The sequence below is a fragment of the Cervus elaphus genome, chromosome 4 (genome assembly GCF_910594005.1).
Source record: "Cervus elaphus chromosome 4, mCerEla1.1, whole genome shotgun sequence".
Lineage (NCBI taxonomy): Eukaryota > Metazoa > Chordata > Mammalia > Artiodactyla > Cervidae > Cervus > Cervus elaphus.
Genome location: NC_057818.1, coordinates 53,690,822 through 53,717,665, shown reverse-complemented (window position 1 = coordinate 53,717,665; position 26,844 = coordinate 53,690,822). Strand labels below are relative to the sequence as shown.

The following is a 26,844-nucleotide window of genomic DNA, read 5'->3' as shown; positions in this document are numbered from 1 at the left end:
TCAGTAAATGTTAGTTATTATTAATACTCTTTATTCGTTTTGTGTATTATGGTTTACCTCCTCCACAAACTGCAGGGTCCATGAGGGCAAATTCTGGGGCTGACTTGCTTATCACGGAAACTCTGGCACTTAGAATAGAGCTTGGCACAAAATAGGCACTCTGTGAACATTTTATTTTTTTAATTTTTTTATTTTTTTATTTTATTTTATTTTTTTTTGTGAACATTTTTAAATGACTAAAAAAAGTAGGCTCGATATATGACCCCCCCCCTCCACCCACTCCCCGGTTCCAGATGTGGAAACTGAGGCTCGGGGTCACAATCAGACAGTGGTGGAGTCAGGATTCAAACCCAGGTCAATTTGGTTCCAAAGCCCTGAGCTTCAAGGCCTGCCTGTGTCCTGAAGCAAATCTTTTCTGCTTTAGGGTTGCTTTCGAGGTGAGGTGGTTGGTAAAGAATCGGACTGCCAATGCAGAAGGCACAAGAGACCCGGGTTCGATCCCTGGATGAGGAAGATCTCTTGGAGAAGGAAATGGCAACACACTCCAGTATTCTTGACTGGAATATTCCATGGACAGAGGAAACTGGTGGGGACTACAGTCCATGGGGTCGCAGAGACTCTGACACGACTGAGCACGCACTGGCTGGCTGGCATACATATGTCTCTATATATCTGGCCCCCAAGTATAAAGCATGGTCTGGGTCATTGCTAGGGGCTGACTCTCAATGGGGATTTGGAGAAGGTGGTCCAGTATTCTTTAAATCCATTGTCAGGTTTTCTTCCCTTTTTTCTCCCCACAACTTCGGAGCCAGCTCCGACTGACACCGCCAGCCGTCCAAGTATCACAGCTGGGCCTTTGTCAAAACCCGGACTGGATAATAACGTGGGAGATGAAGCCGGTGGAGGGAGGAGCTAAGGGCCTGGAATGGCCAATAGGAAAGTGGAAGGAAAGGTGAGGGCGGGACTAACAGACTTAGAGTAAGGGGCTCTAAACTTAAAGGGCAGAGCCAATCCTATCTGTTGGCCGGGTCAAGGGCTCTGGCCCTGAGACGCTCAGAGGGCGGTGCCAAAAGCTCTGGGGTCGGGAATAGAACTTTAGCTCCCCCAACGGGGTTCTGGGGGTGGAGCTAAGAGCCCTGAGGGCTGGTGTAGATAGAATAAACAAGAGCTCTAAGACATGAGCTAGAATAAGAGTTCCAGGGCGGAGCTTGTGGGTATCTGGGTGGATTTGAGGCTCCAGGGTCAGGCTTTGGTCTTACAAGGGGTCTTCTCGAAAATCCAGGAAAAGATTAGGAAGGTCTGGGGGATGTGGGAGTGTCTTCTTCCACCCTACCTTTCTCTAAGAGCCGGGGGCTATGCTTCGGGCTAAAAAGCAAAAAAAGCCCTGCCCCTTCCAACCCTTTTGCATTCCTATTGGTGGAGGGGGGCCTGCGCGACAGACTCTCATTGGTCCTGAACAGGCGAGGAGGGGGTCTAGAGAGAATACGCGCCTGTTGTGGGCGGTACAGACAGTACCGAGAGGGATCTTGGCTCAACCAATCCCGGCCCGAGGATTGTGTTGGGGGGCCTGGCAGGGGGTGTCCCGACCCCCTCCCCTTTTCTGGGCATCCTGGGGGATGACCCCGGTGCCAGGCCCGGCGTCGGCCTCCTGATGCCGGGCGGGCCGAGCTGGGGATGCTGGAACGAAGGGCGTTGCTATGGCAACGGGAGGCAGGGCCTGTGGGGGGAGACCGGGCCCGAGCTGGGACCGGGGGGGCCGGCGGTGGATGTGGCGGGGCGATGGCGGAGCGCGGCCCAGCCTTCTGCGGCCTCTACGACACGTCCTCGCTGCTTCAATATTGCAACGGTGAGACCCCTCTTCAGTTCCGACCCTGGCCCCGCCCAGGGCTGGACCTATCTTCTTCTACCCCAGCCTCCTCCTTCCAAGTCCCCATCCTCGCTCCTAGCTGAAGATTCTCCTTTCTCCCCTAGCAGGACCCTGACCCCATAGCAAGGTGCCTAATCCCCAAAGCCCTGATCCCAGTCCCCCAGCTTCTTCGACCCTCCCCTTTTTCTCCAGGTGGCTGAACCGAGAGAAGGGAGCAGAGCCTTTAGGAGCTTGGGGTTGCAGGAGGGAAGGCCTGGAGGTCTGGAACTCTGCTCTCTCCAACCCCTCTCAATCCTCCGGGACCCTCTCCCTTCTCCTCAGCAGAGGGACCGATTGAGGGAGAGTGGAATTGGGTGTTGGCTTGTGGGCTGGGTGTGGGACCAGGCAGGATGACCAGAGGACTTTGCCTCCACTCTACCCCCCAAGCCCTCAGGCCCCACCCCTCCCGCCCATTAGGACTCATCCCTTCTCCCTAGACAAATCGATATGAAAAAGAAGGGCCACTGTGGGTGTCGGGCCCGAATGAGGGGAGCTGGAGGCAGAGGGGAGAAGTGGGAAGTGGGGGCTGATTTCTGGGCAAAAGAGCTGAAGGTGGGGGAATGAACCGGCAGGAGGGAGCAGAGGACTTGAGTCATGGTGGGTGAGGGGTGGGTGGGTCAAGGCCTCAGAATAAGCTGGCTCTCTGGATGGGGGTTACAGGGGCAAGGTAACAGTTCCTCCGCTTCACTCTGGGGGCCTGAGAAGGAACTCCCATTTGGAGGCTCACCTCTGGGCATACACCCCAGGGTCAGGGACCAGAATGTTCATTTTTGTCCTCCTCAGCTCCTCTGAGAGTCAAGCTGACAGGGTGCCTAAGTCTGGGTCAAATACCTGTTCCAGGACTCAAAGGTTGTGTTTCCATGTATGAGTAACTTCGTTTCTCTGGGTTTCAGCCCCCATCTATCTCCTCGCCTCCTAAAATGGGTATAATACTACAGCTACTAGAGTTGCTGGGACATTGGGTACCATGTGCTCAGTCGCGTCCAACTCTTTGCGACCCTGTGGACGGTAGTCCACCCGGCTCCTCCGTCCATGGGATTTTCCTGGCAAGAATACTGGAGTGGGTTGCCATGCCCTCTTCCAGTGTGGGTACCATAATAACATTTAATTATATTCCGGATTTACTGAGCACATACCAGAGTCTGGTGAGATGCTAAGTGTTTTGCACGTGTCAGCTCTCTATGACAAATTTCATTTTTTTGGGGGTAGTATAGTATTATTAATGGTAAGTAAGAGGGGTCTTGGCACAAGGAGGTGATCAGGCCATCCTGCACCTCCCCTATTGCCTGTTTGACCTTCGGTGATCTCTGCACTCTCCCCCATCCTCCCTCTTTAGTTTCCTCTTTTGCAAAACGCAATGCCAACAGGACCCTGAGATTCCTTCTCTTATGAGTTCTGAGTCCTGACAGCTCTCTCCCTCAGACCTAACCCCCACCTTCCAATGCAGGTCCAGGCACCAGACCAGAGTGGCGCTGGGTGGAGGGCAGGGCAGGCGAGGCCAGGCCAGCGATTGGGCCGCAGGGGGTGGAGGAGGGAGGGGAGGGACCGATGGCTGCACTGCGGAGCCCAGCGGACGGGCGGGGCGTCCTATGGACGGGGGATAGCAGGTGCTACTTCCAAGCCCCGTTCCTGTTAAGGCTACCACCTTTACTTCCACCGGACTGGGAGCCAGGGCTTCCTTGGTTCTTACCAGCAATGAGTCTGGGTATGAGTGGTCTGGGAGGAAAGGGGGAGGGGGGACCACTTTGGTACTCTGCCCCTCCCACTTCGGGAAAATGAGGGCCGCGAGAGATGGAGGAGGAGTTATTTGGCTGCATCTAGAGAGGAGAGGGAGAGCCGAGTCAGGGGCGTGGGAGTACAGAAGCTACATTTAAAAAGAGGATCAGAGGAGAGAAGCTTGGGTCGGGGAAGTTAGTTTGGGTGTCAGAGCCCCTTGCGCGAATCTCGGGTCTTCGAGGAGCTGCCTGCAACTCCCAAATTTGCCGCCAGGGGCCGCAGAAACTCTGTCCTTGCAGCAAGTTCTGGGGTCGAACCGCTCGGTGAGGAGAGAAAGCGGAGAGGGACCAGGCACAGACATTTTTGGCTCGGAAAGTCTTAGAAACAGAGAGGGAATGTTAGTACCCGCGATAAAAAAATCTCGATATTCGTCAGAGGATATTGGGGATCAATTCTAGAATGTTGGTGTCATTCGGGAAAAGTTGATGTCATCCTTCAGATGTTGATATCACTCATAGGTATTTAGCATCTTAGTCATAGAATCTTAAAACCAGAGTCGAGAGGCTCTTGATTTGTAGACTCTTTCTTAGAAGGTAAGCGAGGAAGGGACTTCCCTAAGGTCACGCCTCCAGGGCGCTGCGGCAGAGAGGAGTGTGCGGGCAAGGGTTGAGAGCCGTGGGGATTTCCTTCCCCTCTTCTTGGCCCACATCCAGGCGGTCCAGCCCCAGGTCGCGGGAGATGAAGGGGGCGTGGCTGGCCCCGGACTTAGCCCCGGGCAGGTGGGAGGGACACTTCCCCCTGGGCGTTGGAGCTCCTGGGTGGCCCTCGCAGCCAGCGATCTCTTGCTTTCTAGATGACAATTTGTCGGGCACGAGCGGGATGGAGGTGGACGACCGCGTGTCGGCGCTGGAGCAGCGGCTGCAGCTGCAGGAAGATGAGCTGGCGGTCTTAAAGGCGGCACTGGCTGACGCGCTGCGTCGCCTGCGGGCATGCGAAGAGCAAGGCGCAGCGCTGCGCGCGCGGGGCACCCCCAAGGGCCGGGCTCCTCCTCGCCTAGGCACCACTGCCTCCGGTATCTTCACTAGACTAGAGGGGTGAGGTGGTAGGGGCTGGGGCCTGGACTTCAAACTCATCCTCTTCTGTCCTCTAACTCCATCCCTCTAGTGTGTCAGCTCCTGAAAGGTCTTCCCACCAGGACGCCCCTCAATGGCTCCGGACCCCCGCGGCGCGTGGGCGGCTATGCCACGTCCCCATCCTCCCCCAAAAAGGAGGCGACCTCTGGGCGCAGGTAAGCCGTGGAAGTCGGGATCCCCCGCCTCTTCCAAGACCTCGGAGGCTGTTTATATGAAAAGGGATGGACTCAGGTGTCTGAACATCAGCAGGGGAAGGTCCTGAAAAGTTCTCGCCCGCCTCTGGCACTCGCCTGCTGACTTCGCAGGTTCTGCCCCCAACTGTCTGCTCTCTATTAGCAGTGCCCGGCGCTACTTGTCACCAGAGCGCCTCGCCTCCGTGCGCCGCGAGGACCCCCGCAGCCGCACCACATCCTCTAGCAGCAACTGCAGCGCCAAAAAGGAAGGGTGAGTGTCCAAAGCGGGGTCGTACCGCAAAGGGTGGGACCAAGACCTCAGTGAGGCTTGGAAAACGATGGGGAGACTAGGGTGATGCCCCAGGCCACGAGGTAATAACCTAAAGCATGGTCATCTAGTTCAGAAAGCGGAAACGGTGAAGGAGGATCGGAGGGACCAATCTTGAGACTGCGTGGTAGTAGTGAAAGGCACAGGAAGGCGGAGCCACCATTGAGGGGCGTGGTCAAAACTTTAGAGGCTGGACTAGAGCATGGAGGCGTGAACCGTCAAGTCTCTCGGAAGAGTCCGAGTAGAAGTTAGGGAGGAGCCAGGATAGTGGGCGTGGTTATTAAGGTAAAGGGAGACTCCCGCACGGAGTCTCCGGGAGGCAGTCAGGTCAGGGCTCTAAGAGGAGTTTCTGCAGGAAATAGGGTAATCAGAAGAACGGGCGTGAAAGGAATTTGAGGGCGTGGCCAGAGGGTAAACTGGGCAGAATCAGAATCTGGGGTGAGGGTAACGGGCTGAGATCACGTGCAGTAGTGTCCGGTGCAAGAAACTGGGAGGAGGGAAGCCTGGGCGTTGCCAAGGTGGAAATGAAAATTGAGTGTGGTCATAGGAGGAGAAGGGGACGACAGAAGAATGAGATGGTTAGATGGCATCACCGACTCGATGGACATAAGTTTGAGCAAGCTCCGGGAATTGTGATGGACGGGGAAGCCTGGCGTGCTGCAGCCCACGGGGTTGCAAAGAGTCGGACACGACTGCGCGACTGAATTGAACTGTGGTCATAGGTGGACGTGGACAGACCTCGTAGGTCTGCAGGGACTCAGAGTGAAGTCTTGGTCTGCTTGCTTGACCAGACCTGAAGACGATAGGAGTTTCCATGAGGAGCTGTCGATTCAGGGGTAGGGTCAAAAGGAGAGGTGGGACTATGATCAGAATGTTGGGCGAGGTCAAGTTCCCAGAGGCCGGGCCAGATTGAATGTCTGGGCGGTGTAAAAACCTGAGTGTGGAGTCCCGAGGCGGTGGGCGAGGTCAAGGCTGGGGGGTGGGGCGGACTAAGGCTGGACCGGAGTCAAAAACCCACACATTTCACCCCACTGAAATAATAGCAAACACGTACACAGAGCTATGTGCCAGGTACTACACAAGGCACTTTACATGAATTAACCAACTGAAGCTTCACAATCGCCCAGGAGGTTTATTATCCCCAAGTGAAAAGTGAAGAAACCAAGGCAGAGGTTTGGCAACTTGTTCCCAACGCTGGGAATTGGCGGAGCTTGGGTTTGAACTCAGGCAGACATGTCCTCTAGTCCGTGTTCTCAAAAAACAGTCTCCCTCCCCCCACAAAAGTGCCTGGTGTCAGGACCCCACAGCCCTGGAACGTGAACCTCCGGCTGCGGGGTCTGCGGCGGAGGGCGGGGCAGGGCGCGGCGGCGCGGGCGCCTCCCAGGGCCGGAAGCGGCGGAGCTGGTCCCGGCTCCACCCCCGGCTCCGAAGCGCCGCCAGCCGCCGCCATGAGTAGCTTTGGACCTGGGTGAGACCCTCTCGCACACACCCCCTCCTCCTTGCACTAGCAGGACCCAGGTCTCCCCTTTCTCCGGGGACCCAGACCCGCGGGCATCACCTCTTTCTGTCAGCAAAAAGGAGTGTAGAGACACGCCCCTTCGCTAAACCCTCACCTCTTCCCTTTCTGTTAGAAGTTTGGGGCGCTGTGGGACTGGGGGTGGTCAGCGTTATGAGAACCGTGCTGACTTAGGGGGGAGGGGTACCTTGTGACTCCCTGCTTCCAGGATCGCGTCCCTGCCACTTAATGCTGTGTGATCTTTGGCGATCACTGCCTCTCTGGGCCTGTGTCTTAGGCTCTGCAAGATCAACCGAGCAAAGCACACGGCCTGCAGAGAGGCAGCGCTCCGCTCCTTACTCGCCCCCCCCCCCCATTACTCATCAAAGACCTCGGGAGAGCCGTGGGGTGGGGGAAGTGGTTTCTTCCAGTTTCTGACTTGCCTGCTAATTAGGGCTTTCTTTTCTTTCTCTCCGCCCCCCCCCCCCGCCCCCCGGCTTCTTTATCCTTTCCTGACAGCAAAACCAAAGAAGTTATCTTCAGCATGGGTAAGTAGGGAGAATGGGAGGGCCTCGCTGGGGTGAGAGGCCAGAGCTGGAGGTCAGGAAACCTCTTTGACCTCATCTCCACCCCCCACCCCTTCCCTCTTTTACTTAAAAAACATTTAAAAAGTGAAGTCAGAAGGGGAGAGGATACGGGGTTGTGGACTGGTGTCAGCACCTGACCTCTGGGGGTATGCATCCTAGCAGAGGAGGGCTCGGTGAAAATGTTCCTGAGGGGCCGCCCTGTGCCCATGCTGATCCCGGAGGAGCTGGTCCCCACCTACAGCCTGGACACACGCTCTGAGCTGCCATCACGCCGATTCAAGTTGGACTGGGTGTATCCTTTTACTTTAATCTCTTCCTCCCGCTCCTCCCACCCCCACCCCCCACCCCCACAATCCGGAAGGGACAGAAGCCCTTCCGTGGGACTGCAGCTAGAGGGAGGGTCTTTGTACCGAAGGTGGGACTTCCCAGGCATCTATGACGTGAGGGATCAGGAAGAGCCTGGAGTCTGCAGAGAGCCGAGGGAGGCACATTAGCTCACGTGACTTTTATGATTCATTAGAGCAGCAAACATTTGCTGAGTGCCCTCCATCTATCAGATTCTCTTCTACACACAGGCTAGGTTCCCTGAGCTCACCTTCTAAAGTGGGGGAGACTGAGGCCAGTGAGTCAACAGATAAGATAATTTCAGCTAAGTAATAAATGCTGGTCATACAGTAAACTCAAGTGAGAGGAGTAACTGGGTTTCTCTGAGGAGGGGGCATTTGAGCTGAGAATTGAACACTTAGGGGCCAGGGCTTCTCTGGTGGCTGAGATGGTAAAGAATCTGCCTGCAATACAGGAGACCTGAGTTCGATCCCTGGGGTCGGGAAGATCCCCGGGAGTGGTTACCCACTCAGGTATTCTTGCCTGGAGAATTCCATGGACAGAGGAGCCTGGTGGGCTATAGTCCATGGGGTCGCAAAGAGTCAGACACAAGTGAGTGACTAACAGCTTCACTTCACTTTCATAGGAAGAACAGAAGGCACGGCAGGTCCAAGGGCTCTGTGGTCAGAGTGAGTTTGGTGAATGTGAGAAATGAAAGAAGTTGGTGCTGGTTAAGAACCCTGTCTTTGGAGCCTGGCAGAAATAGGTTGAAATGCCAGCCCAGCCTCTGGCTGGCTTTGTGACCCTGGACGAATCACCTTGCCATTCTGTGCCTGATTTGCCTCCTCTGAAAAGTGGGTGTCATGATTTCAGATTCATAAGACTGTGAAACAATGTGCTCATAATATGTGCCCTATAAACAGAGATTGATTAAAATAATAACTAATCAGTATTGAGCACGTACTGACCATGCCACATGGCATGTGGGATCTTCGCTCCCTGACCGGGGATTGAACCCATTGGAAGTGTGGAGTCTTAACCATTTGAGTGCCAGGGAAGTCCCTATTGAGCGCTTTTTGTATGCCAGGCACTGTTCAAAGTTCTTTTAATATAAATACATCGAATAATATGATCCTTCTCTTTTGTAGGGTTCAGAATATGCTTTTATAGCCAGTGTTCTCCAAGAGCCCTCTGAGGCCTGCAGGTTGGGAATGATTCCCCTTACTTTCCAAGTGAGAAAACTGAGGCCACGAGAGGGGTCCCAGCCCTGTCCTAGGGAATTAGAGCAGAACTGAGGCCAGAACTCTGACTCTGAGCCCTAAGCTTTTTCCAAAACACAGACTGGGGTTTGGGATTTGCATCCTGGGGACCCACTTCCTGTCCTCCTCTCTTGGCCTTGGTTTTTTCCCTGGAGCAGGCAGGAATAGTTGGAGCCCGGAACCTCTTCAAGGCAGCTGGAAATATTCACAGGAATTGAAGAATACCATGCTGTCATGCCAGGCTTGGCTTGATAAGTGAGCATCAGGAGAAAAGCAGCTGAGACAGCAATAGTCCATATGGGCCTCATTCCCCAGTCCTAAAATGGCTGCAGGGTGAAGCAGTTTCTATGGGGTCAGGATAGGCATATTGACATCCATTCAAATGTTTCGCGAACATTCTGGGACTAAGGGGCTGGGGTCCAACAGTCCCCAAATTAGTATCAACCTGCCCTCCTGGGCTCATAGTCCAGTGTGTGGACAGAATCCATGACAATGACAACTTAGAGTGGGCAAGGCTGGGATGGGGGAACCCAGAGAGGGCAGCCGACCCAGCCTGGGCATCAGGGAAGGCTTCCTGGAGGAGGAGTTACAGACGAGAACAAAACAGCTCAGTTTTGGCTGCTGTGCAATTGACAGTCTTATCAAGGACTGGGTGCAGTTACCACATTAATCAGATAAGTAGGATGAGTCCAGCAGATGAAGTGAGACTGAGGCCTGCTCTGAGGATGTGATAGCTGAGAAAGGTGGCAGGTAGCATGTAGTAGGCAAAGGGAAAGGTTAGTGCCAAGACCTGGGTGATGGTCATGATCTTGGTGTTTTGGGGAAATCTAGCATCAGAGGGCAGGAGAAGGCAATGGCACCCTACTCCAGTACTCTTGCCTGGAAAATCCCATGGACAGAGGAGCCTGGTAGGCTGCAGTCCATGGGGTCGCTAAGAGTCAGACACGACTGAGTGACTTCACTTTCACTTTTTACTTTCATGCATTGGAGAAGGAAATGGCAACCCACTCCAGTGTTCTTGCCTGGAGAATCTCAGGGACTGGGGAGCCTGGTGGGCTGCCGTCTATGGGGTCACACAGAGTTGGACACGACTGAAGCAACTTAGCAGCAGCAGCAGCATCAGAGGGCAGAAGCTAAGACCAGGGAAGGGCAAATGAGGCCAGCAAGTGGAGCTTGGGCTTTCTCTTAGGGGAACTGGGGAGCTACAGAAAGTTCTGAACAGAAGAGGGGTCACATTCGCTTCAACAAATATTGAACTAATTTGTCCGCTGTATACCAGGACCTCATCTAGGCACAAGGGGTACATCAGTAAACAGAATGGACAGAGGTCCCTGCCCTCCCGGAGCAGGGGGAGACACAGAATAAGTTAAACAGATGGACTTCCCTGGTGGTCCACTGTTTAAGACACTGTACTTCCAATGCAAGGGGCGCAAGTTAGATCCCTGGTTGGGGAATTGCCATGGGGTGTGGCAAAAACAAAAACGGAACATGTGGGATGCTGGTGAATGTACTGCAGGAAAATTAAGAGGGAGGGGGGATGGGGGCATTGAGGGTGTATGGGTTTTCTTTATTTTTTAAGGTTTTTTTTCTTTTGACATGGACTTTTTTTTTTAAGTCTTTATTGAATATGTTACAATATTGCTTTTGTTTTATATTTTGGTTTTTTGGACCCAGGCATGTGAGATCTTAGCTCCCTGACCAGGGATCAAACCTGAACCCCCTGCATTGGAAGGGGAAGTCTTAACCACTGGCTTGCCAAGAAGTCTCGAGTTTGCAGGGTTTTTTTGGTCATGCTGCGAGACTTGTAGGATCTTAGTTCCCCAAACAAGGATTGAACCTGGGCCCCGGAAGTAAAAGTGCTAACTCCTAACCACTAACCCGTCAGGGAATTCCGGTTTGCAGTTTTAAATATCTCAGAACTATTTAGGAGAGGCTGAGAAGGCCTCTCTAAGGAGCTGACAGTTGAGAAGAAAGCCTGAGCAGGGGACACGTGTAAACTGACTTAATGATAATAGGTTTTAACAGGATCCCTCTGGGGAAGAAGGGTAGACAGATTAGTTTCCTGTAGCTGCTCTTAACAAATGCCCACAAACTTGGTGGCTCAAAACAACAGAAAAATCTCACAGTTCTGGGGCCAGAAATCCCCAATCAAGGTGTCAGCAGGGCCACGGTCCCTCTGGAGGTTCTGGGGGAATTTTTCCCTGGCCCCTAGCTTTTGGTGGCTGCTGACAAGCCTTTCGGTTCTTCCCTCACTCCAGTCTCATGCTGCCTTGTCCCACCCAGCGTCAGGGTCTTTTTGTCCCCTGGCTCTTACAAGGACATTTGTCACTGGACTGAGACGGCCCAGCCAGATAATCCAGGATGATCTCATCTCGAGATCCTTAATTACATCTGCAAAGAATCCTTTTCCAAGTAAGGTCACATTCTCAGTTTCCAGGTGGTAATATTTTGGTGGACACTTTTTTTTTCTTCATTATTTGGCCGGGTGGCATGTGGGACGTTAGTTCCCTCACCGGGGATTGAACCCTGCATCCCCTGCATTGGAAGCTCAGAGTCCACAGGACTTCCAAGGAAGTCCCACAGTAGACATATTTTAGGTGGGGGGGTTATTCAACCTCCTACAGGGCTAAGAGTGGAAACGGGAAAACCTAGCTCCTCTGACCTTCATCTGGGAGTCTGCTAACAGCTGCAATGCAAAATATGCTCCTTAACCAGCCCTTGGGCATCTCTAGCTACGGTTACCGCGGCCGAGACTGCCGAGCCAACCTCTACCTGCTGCCCACGGGGGAGATAGTGTACTTCGTGGCCTCTGTGGCCGTTCTGTACAGCGTGGAGGAGCAGAGGCAGCGGCACTACCTGGGACACAATGATGACATCAAGTGGTGAGGCCAGGGAGGAGGATGCCAAATATCTCCCGCACAGGGCATCATAGGGGAGGTGGGTGGGGCCAGGTCTTCACTTGGCCTGAATTCAGGCAGAATTCAGGGGGGAAAACATCGTGGATTAATTATCATTACGTCAGATGTCGGTGAATTCACTCCAATACCTAGATTTTTCAGTTCTTTTGAAAACTTCAAGCAGGCACACCAGACAGCCCCGCAGTGTGTTGGAATCCCGTGGTGGCAGCCACCCTGTCGATGGGTGTGTTCTCCTGGTCATTTTGGTTCAGGCTTGAGCCCTGTGGGCCCCTGAGTTAGAGACCAGAGGCCTGAGTCTTGCTTCTGAGCCAGGGTACCCAGAGAGTGTCCCCTTATTGCTGTTGAAGAACTAAATCATTGTTCATTGACTAACTCAGGGGTCCCCAGCCTCCGGGATCTATCTAATGCCTGATGATCTGAGATGGAGCTGATGTAATAATAATAGAAATAAAACGCACAATACATGTAGTGCGCTTGAATTATCCCCAAACCATCTCCCTCTCTCCCATCTGAAGAATAGTTTTCTTCCACGAAACCGGTCCCTGGGGCCAAAAACGCTGGGGACCGCTGGATTAAAAATAACTCATTCAGCCAACCTGTGGAATGAATAATCAGGCATCATGACTGGGGCTGCAGCTGGAGGGGTCCTGGGCTGCTGTCAGCCCTGCCCCCCCTCACCCACTGAGTCCCCTCCACCTGCTCTTCTCTCCTCAGCCTGGCTGTCCACCCTGATATGGTCACCATCGCTACTGGACAGGTGGCGGGCACCACTAAGGAGGGGAAGGTAACAGTGGAGGGAGCAGGACCCGGAGGCTGGGATGGAGTTGTGGGTGCCGAGTGTGGGGGAGAGTCAGGGAGCCAGACCCCCCAGGTAACTGGCCTCTCTCCTTCCTGCAGCCGCTGCCGCCCCACGTGCGCATCTGGGACTCGGTCTCTCTCTCCACCTTACACGTGCTGGGCCTGGGGGTGTTTGACAGAGCTGTGTGCTGTGTGGGCTTTTCCAAATCTGTAAGTCCTGCGTACGCCCGGCCCTGGGCCCTCGCCTGCCGCCAGTTCCCCTTTGGGTTGGAGGCCACGCCTTCATCGTGACGTCACGGGTGCTGGCCATGCCCCCGGCCCGAGTCCCGGCCCCCCTGCCCGTCAGGCTGTGCGCCCACAGTTGCAGCCTCACCCGCCTGCTCTGGTGGCTCAGCCATAAAGAATTCTCTGGCCTGTGTGGGTAGACGTGGGTTTGATCCCTGAGTCGGGAAGGTCCCCTGGAGGAGGAAATGGTCAACCTGCCCCATATTCTTGCCTGCAAAAGCCCATGGACAGAGGGGCGTGCAGGCCACAGTCTATGGGGTCGCAAGAGTCAGACGCGGCTTAGCGACTAAACAACAGTAAAACAACATGTCTGCCCCCAGACAGACTCCGCAACGATCCTTTGTAGATCAGGTAATGCTTTTTGCATTGTTTTTCACACCACCTTTCATTCTGGAAGGATCCTTATCTGTAGGCATTTTAAGCCCTGTGTCTAGCGCAGCCCTGCTCCTAGTACCATCCAGAACATGGGTGTTGGCAGATATGGGGGAGGTAAGCACAGAAATCAAGAGTAAGGGTTTAGGAATTTGTAGAGCAATTTGACATTCCCACAACATCCAGGTGTGTGATTGGTGGTTTTTTCCTAAAATCATATTTTACATTTTTATTGCATTTCACCAAAATAGTGGCTGCAGCGAATCAGGAAATAAAAAACAACTGATCCTCCCACTGACCATTTAAAAGCCTCACAGGTTTTCTGAGACCTTTGGAGAAATAAAGCTATTTTGTTGCCAGCATCTGGGGGAAAAAAAAACTCTGCAAAGTCAAAACTAACCTGTGCTTAACTAAAGATAAAAAACAGCGACATTGTCCCAACTTTATTAGTTGTTTAACTTCATAGTCTTACAAGCCATTACAGAATAAAGAGGCAGGTTAGATGCTCTTAGTAAGAATTCCTGAGGGTGTGCTGGTTGCAGAGAAATTGTAGCTGAGGGGAAATTAGATGAATTTCTTAGGGACTAGTCATTTCAAAAGGAAAACTATAAACAGCCTTTAAAATGTGTGTGGCCCTGGATGGGGAGTGTATTTTAATGTGTTCCATATGCCTTGGGCCAAGGCCTTTGAAAATCTTAAAACAGGCCTGAGTGGCTAATGCCCCAGTGGGCAAGGTATTGGTGTTGGAGGGTGGGGAGAGGGGGGTAGATCCAGAGCTGTCTGCCCCTCCCCCCATCCTCTTTCCTCTTCCTAGAATGGGGGCAACCTGCTATGTGCAGTAGATGAATCCAACGATCACGTGCTCTCTGTGTGGGACTGGGCCAAGGAGACCAAGGTGGTGGATGTCAAGGTGAAGTAACCCCCTTGTAACCCCCCATTTTTTTTCCAATCCTCATTCCTTGGGGTCCCTCTGTGGTGGCCAGATCTCAGTGTTCATGAGTCCAGAGTCAGATTCACCTCGAAGTCCTGGCTTTTCCATTTGCTAGCAGTGTGACTTCAGGCAACTGGCTTGCTGTCTCGGTGCCTCAGTTGCCTCATCTGTAAAATGGGAGTTATGGCAGCATCTCCCCTGTAGGGAAAATTTGGCTTTGATGTTGGGATATGGGGTGGGCAGACCAGGCCAAACAGGAGGATCAGTACAAGGTGGCTGCTGTTTCAATTGCCCTGCGATGTCTAAGACAGACCTTGACTTGCATCTCTGGCTGGTGGCCTGTTTTACAGATGAGGAACCCGAGGCATGGTAGAGGGGAGAGCTACTTGCCCAAGGTCATATGCTCATTCTGGGCTGGGGCCAAGAGACCTAGGATGGGCGGCCCATGGTTTGGGGAAGGAGAAGTAGTTGAGAGGCTGGGCTCCCAGTGGCTTAATTCCAGACGGAGTCTGGCTGTGTGTCCTTAGGCAAGTGACTTCCCCTCTCTGAGCTTCACTTTGTCATCTGTAAAGGACGGCACTACTGAGCTTTACCTCACAGGGTGCTGTGGGGTTAAATGAGTTGATGGATGTAAAGGGCTTGGCATGGAGCTTGGTGCAAAGTAAGGGCTTTCCACGTGTCTGCCATGAGATTGGTGAAGAAGGCAATAAAGCTTCACTGGCTGGCCCTGCTTCCTGTGCTTTAGCTCGCCTGTGTAGGGGAGACACAGGCGAGTCAGTTGTGCAGTATACAGCCCACACAGCTGTATTTAGGGCAGTCCTTCCTGGGACGGGTGTGGTGGTCCTGGTGGCTTTGAGGTCCTCATTCTGAATCTCCTCCACCCCTTAAAGTGCTCCAACGAGGCCGTGCTGGTGGCCACCTTCCACCCCACAGACCCCACCGTGCTCATCACCTGTGGGAAATCTCACATTTACTTTTGGAACCTGGAGGGGGGCAGCCTGAGCAAGCGGCAGGGCCTGTTTGAGGTGAGTGCCAGGGGTCCCGGGACTGGCTGACCCTGAGGGAGGCTGGCAGGGACCCTGCAGACAGCTGGAGACACCACAGAGGCTGGAATTTGTAGGGATGCTGAGATATTGCCTGCTGGGGCCTCAGTTCCCTTATTCATACCAAGGGATGGTCCTCCCCAACTCTTTCAAGTTGTGAGGATTCAGTGGGATGAAGAGCTCCTCGCAGATAGTGGATGCTGGGTAAATGGGTTGCTGTGGTTGTCAATACTCTGGATAAATAGAGAGGTCGGAGCCTGGTGACTGGGAGAGAGAGAAAAACAGCAGGAAGCAGAGGCCCACCTTTGGTGAGAGTTGGGTCTTCCACCCGAACAGAGGAGGCCCTGAGAATACCAGGCTCAGATGCAGGTGAAACGGAGATATTGAGAAGAGGATGGGGCAGGGCAGGGGGAGGGATCTAGAGGCAGATGGGTAGGGGGAGGGAAGGAGAGGAGAGGGGTGGGGCAGAGAAGGGGAGACAGCAGGGAAGACTGAGGACAGAGACTGGGACAGAAGTCCAGATGAGAGAGAGGAGGGAGGAAGGGGATCTGGGGTGGGGAAGGGAGACAGTGGGGTCAGAAACTAGGCGATGTGACACCATGGGTGTACACTGGAGACAAGGATGCTCCTCACAGGGCCGCACCTAGAAGCAGGGAGGATGTCCCCTGGACCATGGTCCAGGCTGGTGGGTGAGCTCGGGGAGGCCACCCAGCTTCAGTGACCCTCTGACACATCCCCTTCTCCCCCACCTTAGAAATACGAGAAACCGAAGTATGTGCTGTGTGTGACCTTTTTGGAGGGTGGCGATGTGGTCACCGGGGACTCTGGGGGGAACCTCTATGTGTGGGGCAAAGGTCAGTGTCACTCCACCATTTGGTCCCCAACCCAGTCCTCCCTGACTCCTTTTGAATGTATGATGTGCGTGCGTGAGTGCATGCTAAGTCACTTCAGTTGTGTCCAACTCTGTGCAACCCTATGGGCTGTAGCCCGCCAGGCTCCTCTGTCCATGGGATTCTCCAGGCAAGAATACTGGAGTGGGTTGCTATGCCCTCCTCCAGGGGATCTTCCTGACCCAGAGATCCAACCCACTTATCCCACGTCTCCTGCACTGGCAGGCAGGTTCTTTACCACTAGTACCACCTGGGAAGCCCTGGGTATGATACAACAGGTTAAATCCTTGCTTGACCAATTCTAATGCCTCCATCAAGGTTCAGCTCTATCCCCACCTGCATGAAATCTTCACGTATTCCCTTCCCTTGTCCTCTGCAAACCCCATGGTAGTGATCAAGTTTGAAAATGAATGGGTTAACCCAGGTTTGATGGATGGAAGGATGGTTTGTTCCGGACAAAGGAATGAATGAATAAGGCAGTGAATGAATGTAGGAGTTGTCCTACTCAGTGAACTGAAGAATGAGTAAATGAATACGCTATCTTTCCAGGTGGCTTATTAGATGGATGGTAGGGTGGTTGGGTAGATGGAAGGGTAGGTAGAAGAAAAGGTGAGTGAATGGCTGGATGTGGGACTGAGAGTTTGAGGTGTTTTCTGGGGTCAGTGTGGGGGCAGCTTCCACATGCTGACCCCTGCCCCTGGCCACCCCGCAGGTGGGAACCGAATCACACAGGCAGTGCTGGGTGCCCACGACGGCGGCGTGTTTGGGCTCTGCGCCCTGCGGGACGGGACGCTGGTGTCCGGCGGGGGCCGCGATCGGCGGGTGGTCCTCTGGGGTTCCGACTACAGCAAGCTGCAGGAGGTGGAGGTGAGGAGGGGGAGAGACTCATACAAAGGTGAGGAGATCTCCCACCACCCCACCAGGGCTCCTAACACTAGACCCTGCTCTCCTAGCCTGTCTCCCCTATCCCCACCCTGCCCTCACCTCTGCTGTTGCTGTTCAGTCACTAAGTTGCATCCGACTCTTTGCGACCCCATGGACTGCAGCACGCCAGGCCTCCCTGTCCCGTCACTATCTCCTAGCGTTTGCCCAAGTTCATGTCCGTTGAATCGTTGGTGCTATCCAGCCATCTCACCCCCCACCTCTACGTGTGTCCTAAACTCATCTGCCTGCCCCCCCCCACACACCCAGGTCCCCGAGGACTTCGGCCCCGTGCGCACTGTGGCGGAGGGCCGGGGAGACACACTGTACGTGGGGACCACCCGCAACTCCATCCTGCAGGGCTCTGTCCACACCGGCTTCTCGCTGCTGGTCCAGGTGAGCATTTCTTCTGCGCATGCCCTGCTCCGTCCCCACCTGCCTGTCTCCTCTCCTCTGTACCATTCACTGCTCTCTTACCACTCCTGTTTCTCCTCACCTCCCTGCCCCATTCCTTATCCTCTGGCCTGGTTAACACCTCTTACCTTCCTTCTACCTGCTTTTGACTTATAACCCCGCCCTTGCCCTAGGACTCCTGCCGCAGAACACCCCCTGGTCCCGCAGTGGGTTAACTGGTAGCACAGCAGGGTGTTCCCAGGACCCTGCTGGAGCTATGCTGCCCACTATTGATCAGGGCGGTGTCCTGTTTCTGTAAGTGCCCTGGCAGGTTGTCCCACAGGCCTCGGGCCACACACCTTGCAGGTCTCCAGCTCCAGGGCTCTAGGAAGGCCCTCTGAGGTCTGCTCAGATGTCCACGCCTCCCTCCTGGTGGACCAGAACTCTATCCCACATCCAGGTTAAAAAGCCCACCTACCAAAAAAAAAAAAAAAGCCCACCTACCAAGTGGTGGTCTAGAAGGATGGCTTAGAATATGAATTCTGGGGAGTGACTGCCTGGGAGTGAAGACAACCCTGTCGCTCACTCGCTGTGTGATATGAGGCAAATGAGTAACCTCTCTGTGCCTTTATGCAACGAGAGAGTAACACAACTGACCTCACAGGGTTCTATAAGGATTCCGTGAGTTAATTCATATACAGCATTTAGAATGGTGCCTAGCATAGAGTAAGTGCTCATCGAATCTTGGCTGCTCCTTGCTGGAACTTCCCTAGTGGTCCAGTGGTTAAGACTCTTACCTTCCATTGTAGAGGGCATGGACAGGTTCGATCCCTGGTCTGGGAACTAAGATCCCGCATGCTGCATGGCATGGCCAAAAAGAGGAAAAAAAAATTGTTTCTTGTTCAGTGGTTTTCCACTTCCTTCACTCCCAACATGCATTTTCCCTCTTACAAGGTGGCTGAGATCCATGCAACTGGGTTTAGATTCTCCCTTCTGGCTCTTAGGGGCTTTCCAGGTGGCTCAGTAGTAAAGAATCTGCCTGCATCTCAGGAGACATGGGTTCAGTTCCTGGTTCAGGAAGATAGATCCTCTGGAGAAGGAAATGGCAACCCACTCCAGTATTCTTGCCTGGGAAATCCCATGGACAGAGGAGCCTGGCAGGCTAGAGTCCATGGGGTCACAAAGAGCTGGACATGACTAAGTGACTGAACACACACACATACTATGGTTCTTATTTCCATTGAGGAAGATGAGGAAAAACAAGGACTAGAGGGATTTCCTAGGTGTCCCAAGGCCAGAATGGACTTTAAAGACCCCTGATAATAGCATCAATGTTCTACAGTATTAGTTATACATATTTTTTTAAATTTTTTCGTTCTTTTGGCCACACTGTGTGGCTTGTGGGATCTTAGTTCCCCAACCGGGGATTGAACCTGTGCCCTCCAGCAGTGAAAGCAGAGCCCTAACCACTGGACCACTAGGGAATTCCCAAGTTATATATTAATGTATTACTAGAATTCTATTACTTAGCATTAATCATTATGCTACTATCAATAATTATAGTTCTGTTGATTATCATAGTTAATTATTTTAATAATATATTAATAGGGTATGTTATTATTACCAAATGTTTCATTTGGTGAGCACTTTGTATCAGCCTCATACACCTTCCATGTATTTGCACTTTCAGTCCACAATTTGAGTAAGCAGAATGCCATGAGACACATACAGTGATTGGACCCATTTTACAGAAGATGAAACCGAGGGTTCAAGGAGAAGTCACCTGCCCAGGTGACTGCCATAGTTAATAAATGAGATATGGTCAGACTCACCAGGCTGAGTACCCTCCATGGTTTCCCACAGCCTTCTGGGCACTGTCAGACACCTAAGATCAAGCTCCTACTCACCACGTCTCTTGCTTCTCATTGTGCAAACTGGAAAGCAGAGGTCTTGAGGGGAGGGGACACATTTGCCTGGAGCCCCCCCGCTGGGGCAGGGGTCTGCCCAATCATTGCCTCCTTCAGATACCCTGGGCAAAGCGTCGTCTCTGGGTCACCTGTGGGGAGAGTGTGTTGCTGAGGCTAGTCCAGCACTTCTTTCTGGCATCAGAGGTGGGGGATGCGGAGGAAAGATCTGGATTGGTGGTCTACATGCTGTAATCTATCCTTCCTGCTAGGGCCACATGGAAGAGCTGTGGGGCCTGGCCACGCACCCCAGCCGGGCACAGTTTGTGACATGCGGGCAGGATAAGCTGGTGCACCTGTGGAGTGTGGAGTCCCACCAGCCCCTGTGGAGTAGGACCATCGAGGTAAGGGGCTGGGGGACTTGATACATCCTTCTAACAGGACCACTGTCTCAATGTGTCAGGGTTCAGTACATCAAACAGAAACCACACCCAGTGTCTTTTAGCAGAAATGAGATTTAATGCAGGGAACAGGGTGCTTACAAACCCGCTTGGGAGGGCTGGGGGAGTGGGTTCTCGACTGGAAGGAAGCCTAGAACAATACCCCAGACCTGACCTGCCTGAGGAGCTGCTGCCATTTTCATAGGAAGGTGGGGAGTCAGGAACCCCTGGGTTCAAGAAAATTCTGTCCTCGTAACTGTGATCCAGGAATCAGAATGCTGTGGTCACTTAAGTGTTGGCTCTAGAGCTATACTGTCTAGTACATATGGCTCTTCAAACTTAACTTTAACTGTAAGAATGAAAGGTTCAGTTTCTTCTTTGCACTAACTACATTCCAAACATGGGACTGCATGCGTGTGTACATGCTCAGTCGCTCAGTCGTGTCCAACTCCCCTGTCCATGGAATTCTTCAGCCAAGAATACTGGAATGGCTTGCCATTTCCTTCTCCAGGGGATCTTCCCAACCTAGGGATCGAACCTGCATCTCCTGTGACTCCTGCATTGCAGGCAGATTCTTTACCTGCTGAGCCAGCACATGTGGCTAGTTGCTACCAAATTGGCAAGTGCAGATACAGAACATCTCCATCATTGTAGAAAGTTCTGTTGCACTGTCTTGCTAAATCTAGAGTGACTCAATGCTGGCTGTATTTGCAGTGACCAAAACCAGATCCTCTGAGCCCTTCCCTTTCAAGGCTAGTGGCTGCTCACCTGCACAGCAAATGTTTTCACAACCTAACTGGTCAGCGGAAGTGGCAGAGTGGGTGGGGCCTCTACTTTGCGTCTTCCAGAGCCCACAGTAGTGTAACTGATTGTTGGACACAAATCACAGCTGACCCTAGCCACATGGGCTCCTGGGCAATGTAGTTTTTAAGCTCCCTTGCCTGTGCAGTATGGGAGAGTAGAAAGTCATTTGTCATAGTCTTCACACTACCTTTTGAGGTCTTGCTCTAGGAATCCAGGGTTACCTGTGATCCTGGAACACTTGATGGCCTTTCAACTTCTAGGAGTCAGGGATGGTGTGTCCTAGAGATTACTGGGGCCATATGTAATAATCCTCACCTTGGCTGCTAACTGAACACTTACTATATGCCAGGTTCCATGTTCAGCACAGCAGTTCTCTAGCCAGGGCATCAGAACCACCTGAGATGTCAGAAACACAGAATCGAAATCATGAGCTCTAAGCACAGGAAGTCTGATTCAAGAAGTCTGAATTTGGTCCCAGATTCTGCAGTTTGTAACAAGCTCCCTTAGGTTATTCTGTTTTAGGCAGTCTCCCTACGATGCTTGAAACTGCGTTAGCACTTTACCCACATCATCTTTTTTTTTTTCCTAACTTAAAATTTTTAACTTTGTACTGGGGTATAGCCAATTAACAATGTTGTGGTAGATTCAGGTGAACAGCGAAGGGACTCAGCCGTACGTATCCGTGTATCCAATCTCCCCCAAACCTAGCTCCCATCCAGGCTGGCAGATAACATCATCTTTTTAACTGCTTCCGCCCCCAACCTCCACAAGGCAGTAGGAATGATGGATCCTCACTTGGAAACAGGCCCAGAAAGGTAAAATCACTTGCCCATCAACAAGTGTAATTACGATCCTGCTGCCGCCGCTGCTGCTAAATCACTTCAGTCATGTCCAACTCTGTGCGACCCCATAGACGGCATCCCACCAGGCTCCCCCGTCCCTGGGATTCTCCAGGCAAGAACACTGGAGTGGGTTGCTATTTCCTTCTCCAGTGCGTGAAAGTGAAAAGTGAAAGTGAAGTCCCTCAGTCATGTCCGACTCTTAGTGACCCCATGGACTGCAGCCTACCAGGCTCCTCCGTCCATGGGATTTTCCAGGCAAGAGTACTGGAGTGGGTCGCCAGTGCCTTCTCTGAATTACAATCCTAGCTGACTTTTATTGAGTGCTTCCTGTGGGCCATCTTACTTAACCAGCTTACCATTCTCGGGGCTTTACACCTTGCTTATAATAGTCCTGGGAAGTGTGTGTGTTGATGTTCTCCATCTGAGACAACCAAGGCCAGGATGGAGAAGCTTATTTGATGTCACATCACTAGGAAGTGTCAGAGCCACTGTTTGAAGCCAGGTCTGATTCCATGGTGCTCTGTTGCCCCACACCCCAATTAAATATTTTTTTTGCTGGAGATTAGATAAAGATGTGGGGAAACAGGCACTCTGACACACCTGGTGCTAAGCTGATATAATTTTATGGCAAGCAGATTGATAAGATGTATCAAAAGACTTAGAAATATGGACAGTCTTGATCCCAACAGCCTCACTTGTAGAAACATCCCTAGGGAGATCATCGTGGGTGAATAAAGCTGTGGGAATTTAAAACGGGAGTGAAAAAGGATTCAGAGTCCACAGTGACAGGAGGAATGTTTTCTGTTCGAGCCAACATGTTAAAGGGAAGGAGAGTGTTTTCTGAGTGTCTGTGGCAGGGGGATACCGGAGGGGAGCAGAGGGAAGTGAGAACCCTTAGGCAGGCTCTGAGGCTGGGAAAAAACAGCTTCCAGCCCTGTTTCTTCTCTCCCTCCTCAGGATCCTGCCCGCTCTGCCGGCTTCCACCCGAGTGGCTCTGTCCTGGCCATCGGCACAGTCACTGGCAGGTAACACTGACGGGCATTTGAGGTGGGCTTCTGTGCTCCCCCCAGAGACTATCCCTTGATTCCCCCCTCCTTCCTTACTGCCCCAAAGCCTACAGAGAACAATAATTAGGTCCCAACTGGTTGCCAGGACTTGATCTCCCATCATTCCTCTTTGGGAGTCCACTTTCTCCCACGTCTTTCTGGGGTCCCTCCCTCAAGGCCCCACAGATTGCCACCCCTCTCTACCAGATCAGCTCACCCCTCCTCCCCCCACCACGCCTTCTCCTTAAAGATGGCTGCTGCTGGACACAGAGACCCATGACCTGGTGGCCATCCATACAGATGGGAATGAACAGATCTCAGTGGTCAGCTTCTCTCCGGGTAAGGAATGCGACGGGGGACGCTGGAGAGGCAGGGCCTGGGAACAGAAAAGCTGGTTTACAGGCAGGAGGAAGGGTTGGAGCCTGTGTGGCCCTGGCCTAGGGGTGGGGCCAGGACTATGGTAGGGATGGAGCTCGGGAGTACTGAGTTGTCTGGGATAGTGGGGGGGCTGAATCTGAGAGAGGAGGGGGTAGAATCTGGGTGCTTCCTCATAGCCCCCTCCCCCTCCCCCAGACGGGGCGTACCTGGCCGTGGGCTCCCACGACAACTTGGTGTACGTGTACACGGTGGACCAAGGCGGCCGCAAGGTCAGCCGCCTGGGCAAGTGCTCGGTGAGTGGGCCGTGGCCCCCAGCCCGCCCCGCCACGCCTTCCAGGGGGTGCAGGATTAACCAGTTTTCTACCTCAAGGAAGCACAGCTTCAACACTCAACTGGCTGCCCTGATTACTACGTCTAGGAGTCTTAGCTGGGCACACGACATGTTTACCCTCTCCTGTGTTTTAAGCCCGCCCTTCGTGTAGCCCCGCCCCTCACAGTCTAAGCCCGCCCCTTCGTGTAGCCCCGCCCCTCACATTCTGAACACACCCTCTGTGTTATAGCCCAGCCCCTTGCATTCAAAGCCCGCCCCCTCTGTGTCTAGCTCGGCCCACTTGTTCTAAACTCCCCTTGTGTTCGAAGCCCTCTTTGTCTGGCCCTGCCCATCACGGTCTGCCCCTGCCCATGGGAGTCTGGCCCCACACTCCAAAGGCTTGTGTATCCTTCCTCTAGACCCCTTGTGTTTTCACCCTACCTCTGTATTTTGCCTTCCCCCCATCCTGGTCGGATCCTGCCCTCTCCAGCTCTAACCCCACCCCTCCCCTCCCCTGCAGGGCCATTCCAGTTTTATCACCCACCTGGATTGGGCCCAGGACAGCAGCTGCTTTGTCACCAACTCTGGGGACTACGAGATTCTGTACTGTGAGTTCTCTGAAACCCAAAGGCACGCCTCTCTCAGCCTCTCTACTGCGCATGTGCGATTTGCATAGCCTTCCCTGGGTTCTGGCAGATAGGGCAGGGCATTCAAGTCCCTCTCCTCTGGCTGGTGTATTCAGGGGCTGATCTGTTGGGCTGGTCTCCTGACTTCTGGTTTCCTCCCTGGTGGACCCAACTTTTAACCAATTCCTCCCCTCTCTGGTTGTATGTGTTGGGTACAGGTTTCTAAGCAGATACCCTTGCTCTGGCCTTGGGGTGTTATCACCACCAAGGATTTAGCCCTCTCAGCCAGTCTGAAGAGGTAGAATAAGCCACGGGACCTTAACCTCCTGTCTTGGACCTCAGTGTCTACTGTCTGTGAAATGGGTGTGTTGTCAGTAGTTCTTTGTGCTCTGAACATCTCACCTCTGTTTTCTGCCCCAGGGGATTCATCTACCTGTAAGCAGATCACTACTGCCGAAACTGTGAGGAATGTGGAATGGGCCACAGCTACTTGTGTCTTAGGGTTTGGGGTGTTTGGTAAGTTGTGGAATGGACAGAGTCTTGCTGAGGACAGGAGTTCTGAGAAATATCCCTGACTGGTGGTTTTTACAGCCTCTTATTACGAGGCTTGGAAACTCATTCCTTTACCCATGTGAGCAGCAGTGTTTGTGTCAGAGGAAAGAGGAGGGTGAGATGACTGCTTAGGTCCCTTGGAGCTGTAATGAAATGAGAACAAATGGGGTTGGTGCCTGGCCCAGAGAATTTTGCGCGGCCTGTGTCCCAGTCATGAGTTCATTCAGGCATTAATGTACTCAACACATATTCCCTGAGCACCTCTCTGCACAGCTGGGCCGTGCCGAGACCCAGTGGTGACCACGACAGCCCTGGCCCTGCCATCATGGGTCTCACAATCCAGTGGACAAGATAGACCTGTTCCCAGACAACCCAGAATAGATCAGGCTGAGGCAAGGAACTCCAGAGAGGACATCTGGCTCCAGTCTAGCAGGGAGTCAGGGAGGACTTCCTGGAGGAAGGGACATCCAAACTGGGCCCTGCAGGATGAGGAGTTACATTCCAATATGGTGAAGAAGGAAAGCAGTCTTTAGGCAAAGGGAATAATAGCCATGTATAAAAGCCCAGAGGTGACAGAGCTTGCTATTTGGAGAAATGCAAGAAGGCAGGATGGCTAAGTCATTGCCGAGTTCAAGGGAAGCACTGGTGAGGACAAGGCTGGACCAGTGTGAGGGGCCTGACAGAGCATGGGGGTCATGGTGAGAAGCCTGGACCGTGGAAGGGTTTTTGTTTTGTTTTGGCCACGTTGTGTGGCTTATGGGATCTTTGTTCCCCAACCAGGGCTTGAACTCAGGCCCTTGGCAGTGACAGCATGGAGTCCTAAACACTGGATCACCATGGAATTCCCCATGAGAAGGTTTCGAATGATGGAAGATAGGGTCAGATACATATTTCTGAAAGATTATTCCAACTCTCCTCCTTGGCTAGAGACAGGCTAGATGAGAGGAAGGCAGGGACGCTGCAGCTGGGGGTTCCTGGCCCCAACTGATATCTTATCATCACCGCCCACCCCCAATCTTGTCCGCAGGGATCTGGTCCGAGGGAGCAGATGGTACTGACATCAATGCTGTGGCCCGCTCCCATGATGGGAAGTTGCTGGCTTCAGCTGATGACTTTGGCAAAGTCCACCTGTTCAGCTACCCTTGCTGTCAGCCTCGAGTGAGTCCCTGTGGGAGCTGGCAGGGTGGAGGTACCAAGCAACCCTTTCCGGATCCCAGTTTTCCCATCTATACAAAGAGGGCAGTGACTTTATCCCAAGGGCCTTTCTTACCTTGAAACTTGATAAATTTCTGAGTCTGTAGTGCTAAAGCTCTGAGCATCTGCATTATGAAATCTTTGGTTCTTTTATCCTATTAAGTCAAGATATACTTACTGAGTACCTACTATCCACCTGGGCACAGGGAATACAGCAGTGAACAAGACCGGTGACCTCCTTTTTGCTTCCTTCTTTCCCTCTCACAGGCCCTCAGCCACAAATACGGCGGACACAGTAGCCATGTGACAAATGTGGCCTTCTTGTGGGATGACAGTGTGGCCCTGACCACGGGGGGCAAGGACACCAGCGTGCTGCAGTGGCGGGTGGTCTAAACTGCGGAGGGTGGGGTTCCCAGGAACATGGGGCCCAGGTAGAGTCAGGTGGTGAGGCTGCAATTCTATTTTCGGGAGATGTCTATTGCCGAGTAGAGTAATATATACCCAGAGTATGTCTATAGCAAAAGGGGTTATGGGGGTGGGCGGGTGGACTGACAGACAGAAGTCTCTATTTATCGGGGTGGGAAGAGGGGTCACATTGATTTGGGGGAGCCATTAGAGTGTTTGGTTCAGAGTGTTTTTTTAAGTTTATTATTTTATATCATCCAGAAATAAAAACATGTGCACTGAGGTGGAGTGTCAGGGTCTGTGTATGGGAGTATCTATAGATTGTGTCTATAAGTATATGTGTGTGTGTGTGTGTGTGTGTGTGTATTACAGTGTTTGTGATGAGAGACCATTATTAGGTCTTAATTGGTCTTTAAGCTTGATAGAAACCAAGCTAGCTCTAACTTAGGCCAAAGGAGTACTCAGTTGGCCGACATAACCAAACAAGGAAAGGCAGTTGTCCCCTCTGAATTTCAGGGCCCATGAACCAAGGGTTTGAGGCTAATCAAGGTATTCCATACCTTCTCTGATCTTCTGCAAGTCAGCTTTTTTCTCTGGGAACAGCATTCTCCATGCAACAGAAGGATGGCACCCGGCAGTTTGAACCCCAAGCCCAAAAATCCCAAAGAAGGGCTATGAATGGCCCATCTGCAAATCAATCAACTTGGACTGTTGGTTGGTCTACTGTGATTGGTTAGTTCCACTTATGTGCTGACCAGTCCTGGACCGATGATTGTGGCCAGGAAGATGGAATCATTAAAAACATGGAAGCCTCACTTGAACCATAGGGTTGAAATAGGGCAAGGAAAGTTTTCAGAAAAGAGGACTGACA

At 52.6% G+C, this 26,844-nt stretch overlaps 1 protein-coding gene across 9 annotated transcripts; it reads left to right on the top strand.

Moving 5' to 3' along the window:
* The first annotated feature begins 1,574 nt into the window (after nucleotides 1-1,574).
* Nucleotides 1,575-26,256, top strand: EML2 (EMAP like 2). 9 transcript variants are annotated; one of them, XM_043899517.1, is made up of 22 exons: nucleotides 1,575-1,846; nucleotides 4,476-4,694; nucleotides 4,787-4,910; nucleotides 5,095-5,199; nucleotides 7,271-7,299; nucleotides 7,501-7,630; nucleotides 11,654-11,803; nucleotides 12,554-12,623; nucleotides 12,737-12,847; nucleotides 14,109-14,204; nucleotides 15,116-15,250; nucleotides 16,023-16,122; nucleotides 16,871-17,025; nucleotides 17,350-17,475; nucleotides 19,649-19,780; nucleotides 22,420-22,487; nucleotides 22,759-22,847; nucleotides 23,082-23,179; nucleotides 23,717-23,804; nucleotides 24,243-24,338; nucleotides 25,402-25,532; nucleotides 25,836-26,256. In XM_043899517.1, exons 1-22 carry the CDS (start codon nucleotides 1,675-1,677, stop codon nucleotides 25,959-25,961), a joined length of 2,550 nt encoding a protein of 849 aa, XP_043755452.1. In that variant the 5' UTR covers nucleotides 1,575-1,674; the 3' UTR covers nucleotides 25,962-26,256. The 9 variants fall into 9 exon arrangements, 7 of the variants coding, with proteins under 7 accessions (XP_043755452.1, XP_043755451.1, XP_043755450.1 ...); XM_043899516.1 differs by having other exon boundaries at nucleotides 5,092-5,199; XM_043899515.1 differs by having other exon boundaries at nucleotides 1,578-1,846; nucleotides 5,092-5,199; nucleotides 7,498-7,630.
* The last annotated feature ends 588 nt before the right edge of the window (nucleotides 26,257-26,844 follow it).

Coding starts and splice junctions, on each gene's coding strand:
- EML2 (XM_043899511.1), top strand. CDS start 1,675: ATGCTGGAACGAAGGGCGTTGCTATGGCAACGGGAGGCAGGGCCTGTG. Junction 7,631..11,653: donor CGATTCAAGTTGGACTGGGT/GTATCCTTTTAC, acceptor GGGCATCTCTAG/CTACGGTTACCGCGGCCGAG. Junction 11,804..12,553: donor CACAATGATGACATCAAGTG/GTGAGGCCAGGG, acceptor TTCTCTCCTCAG/CCTGGCTGTCCACCCTGATA.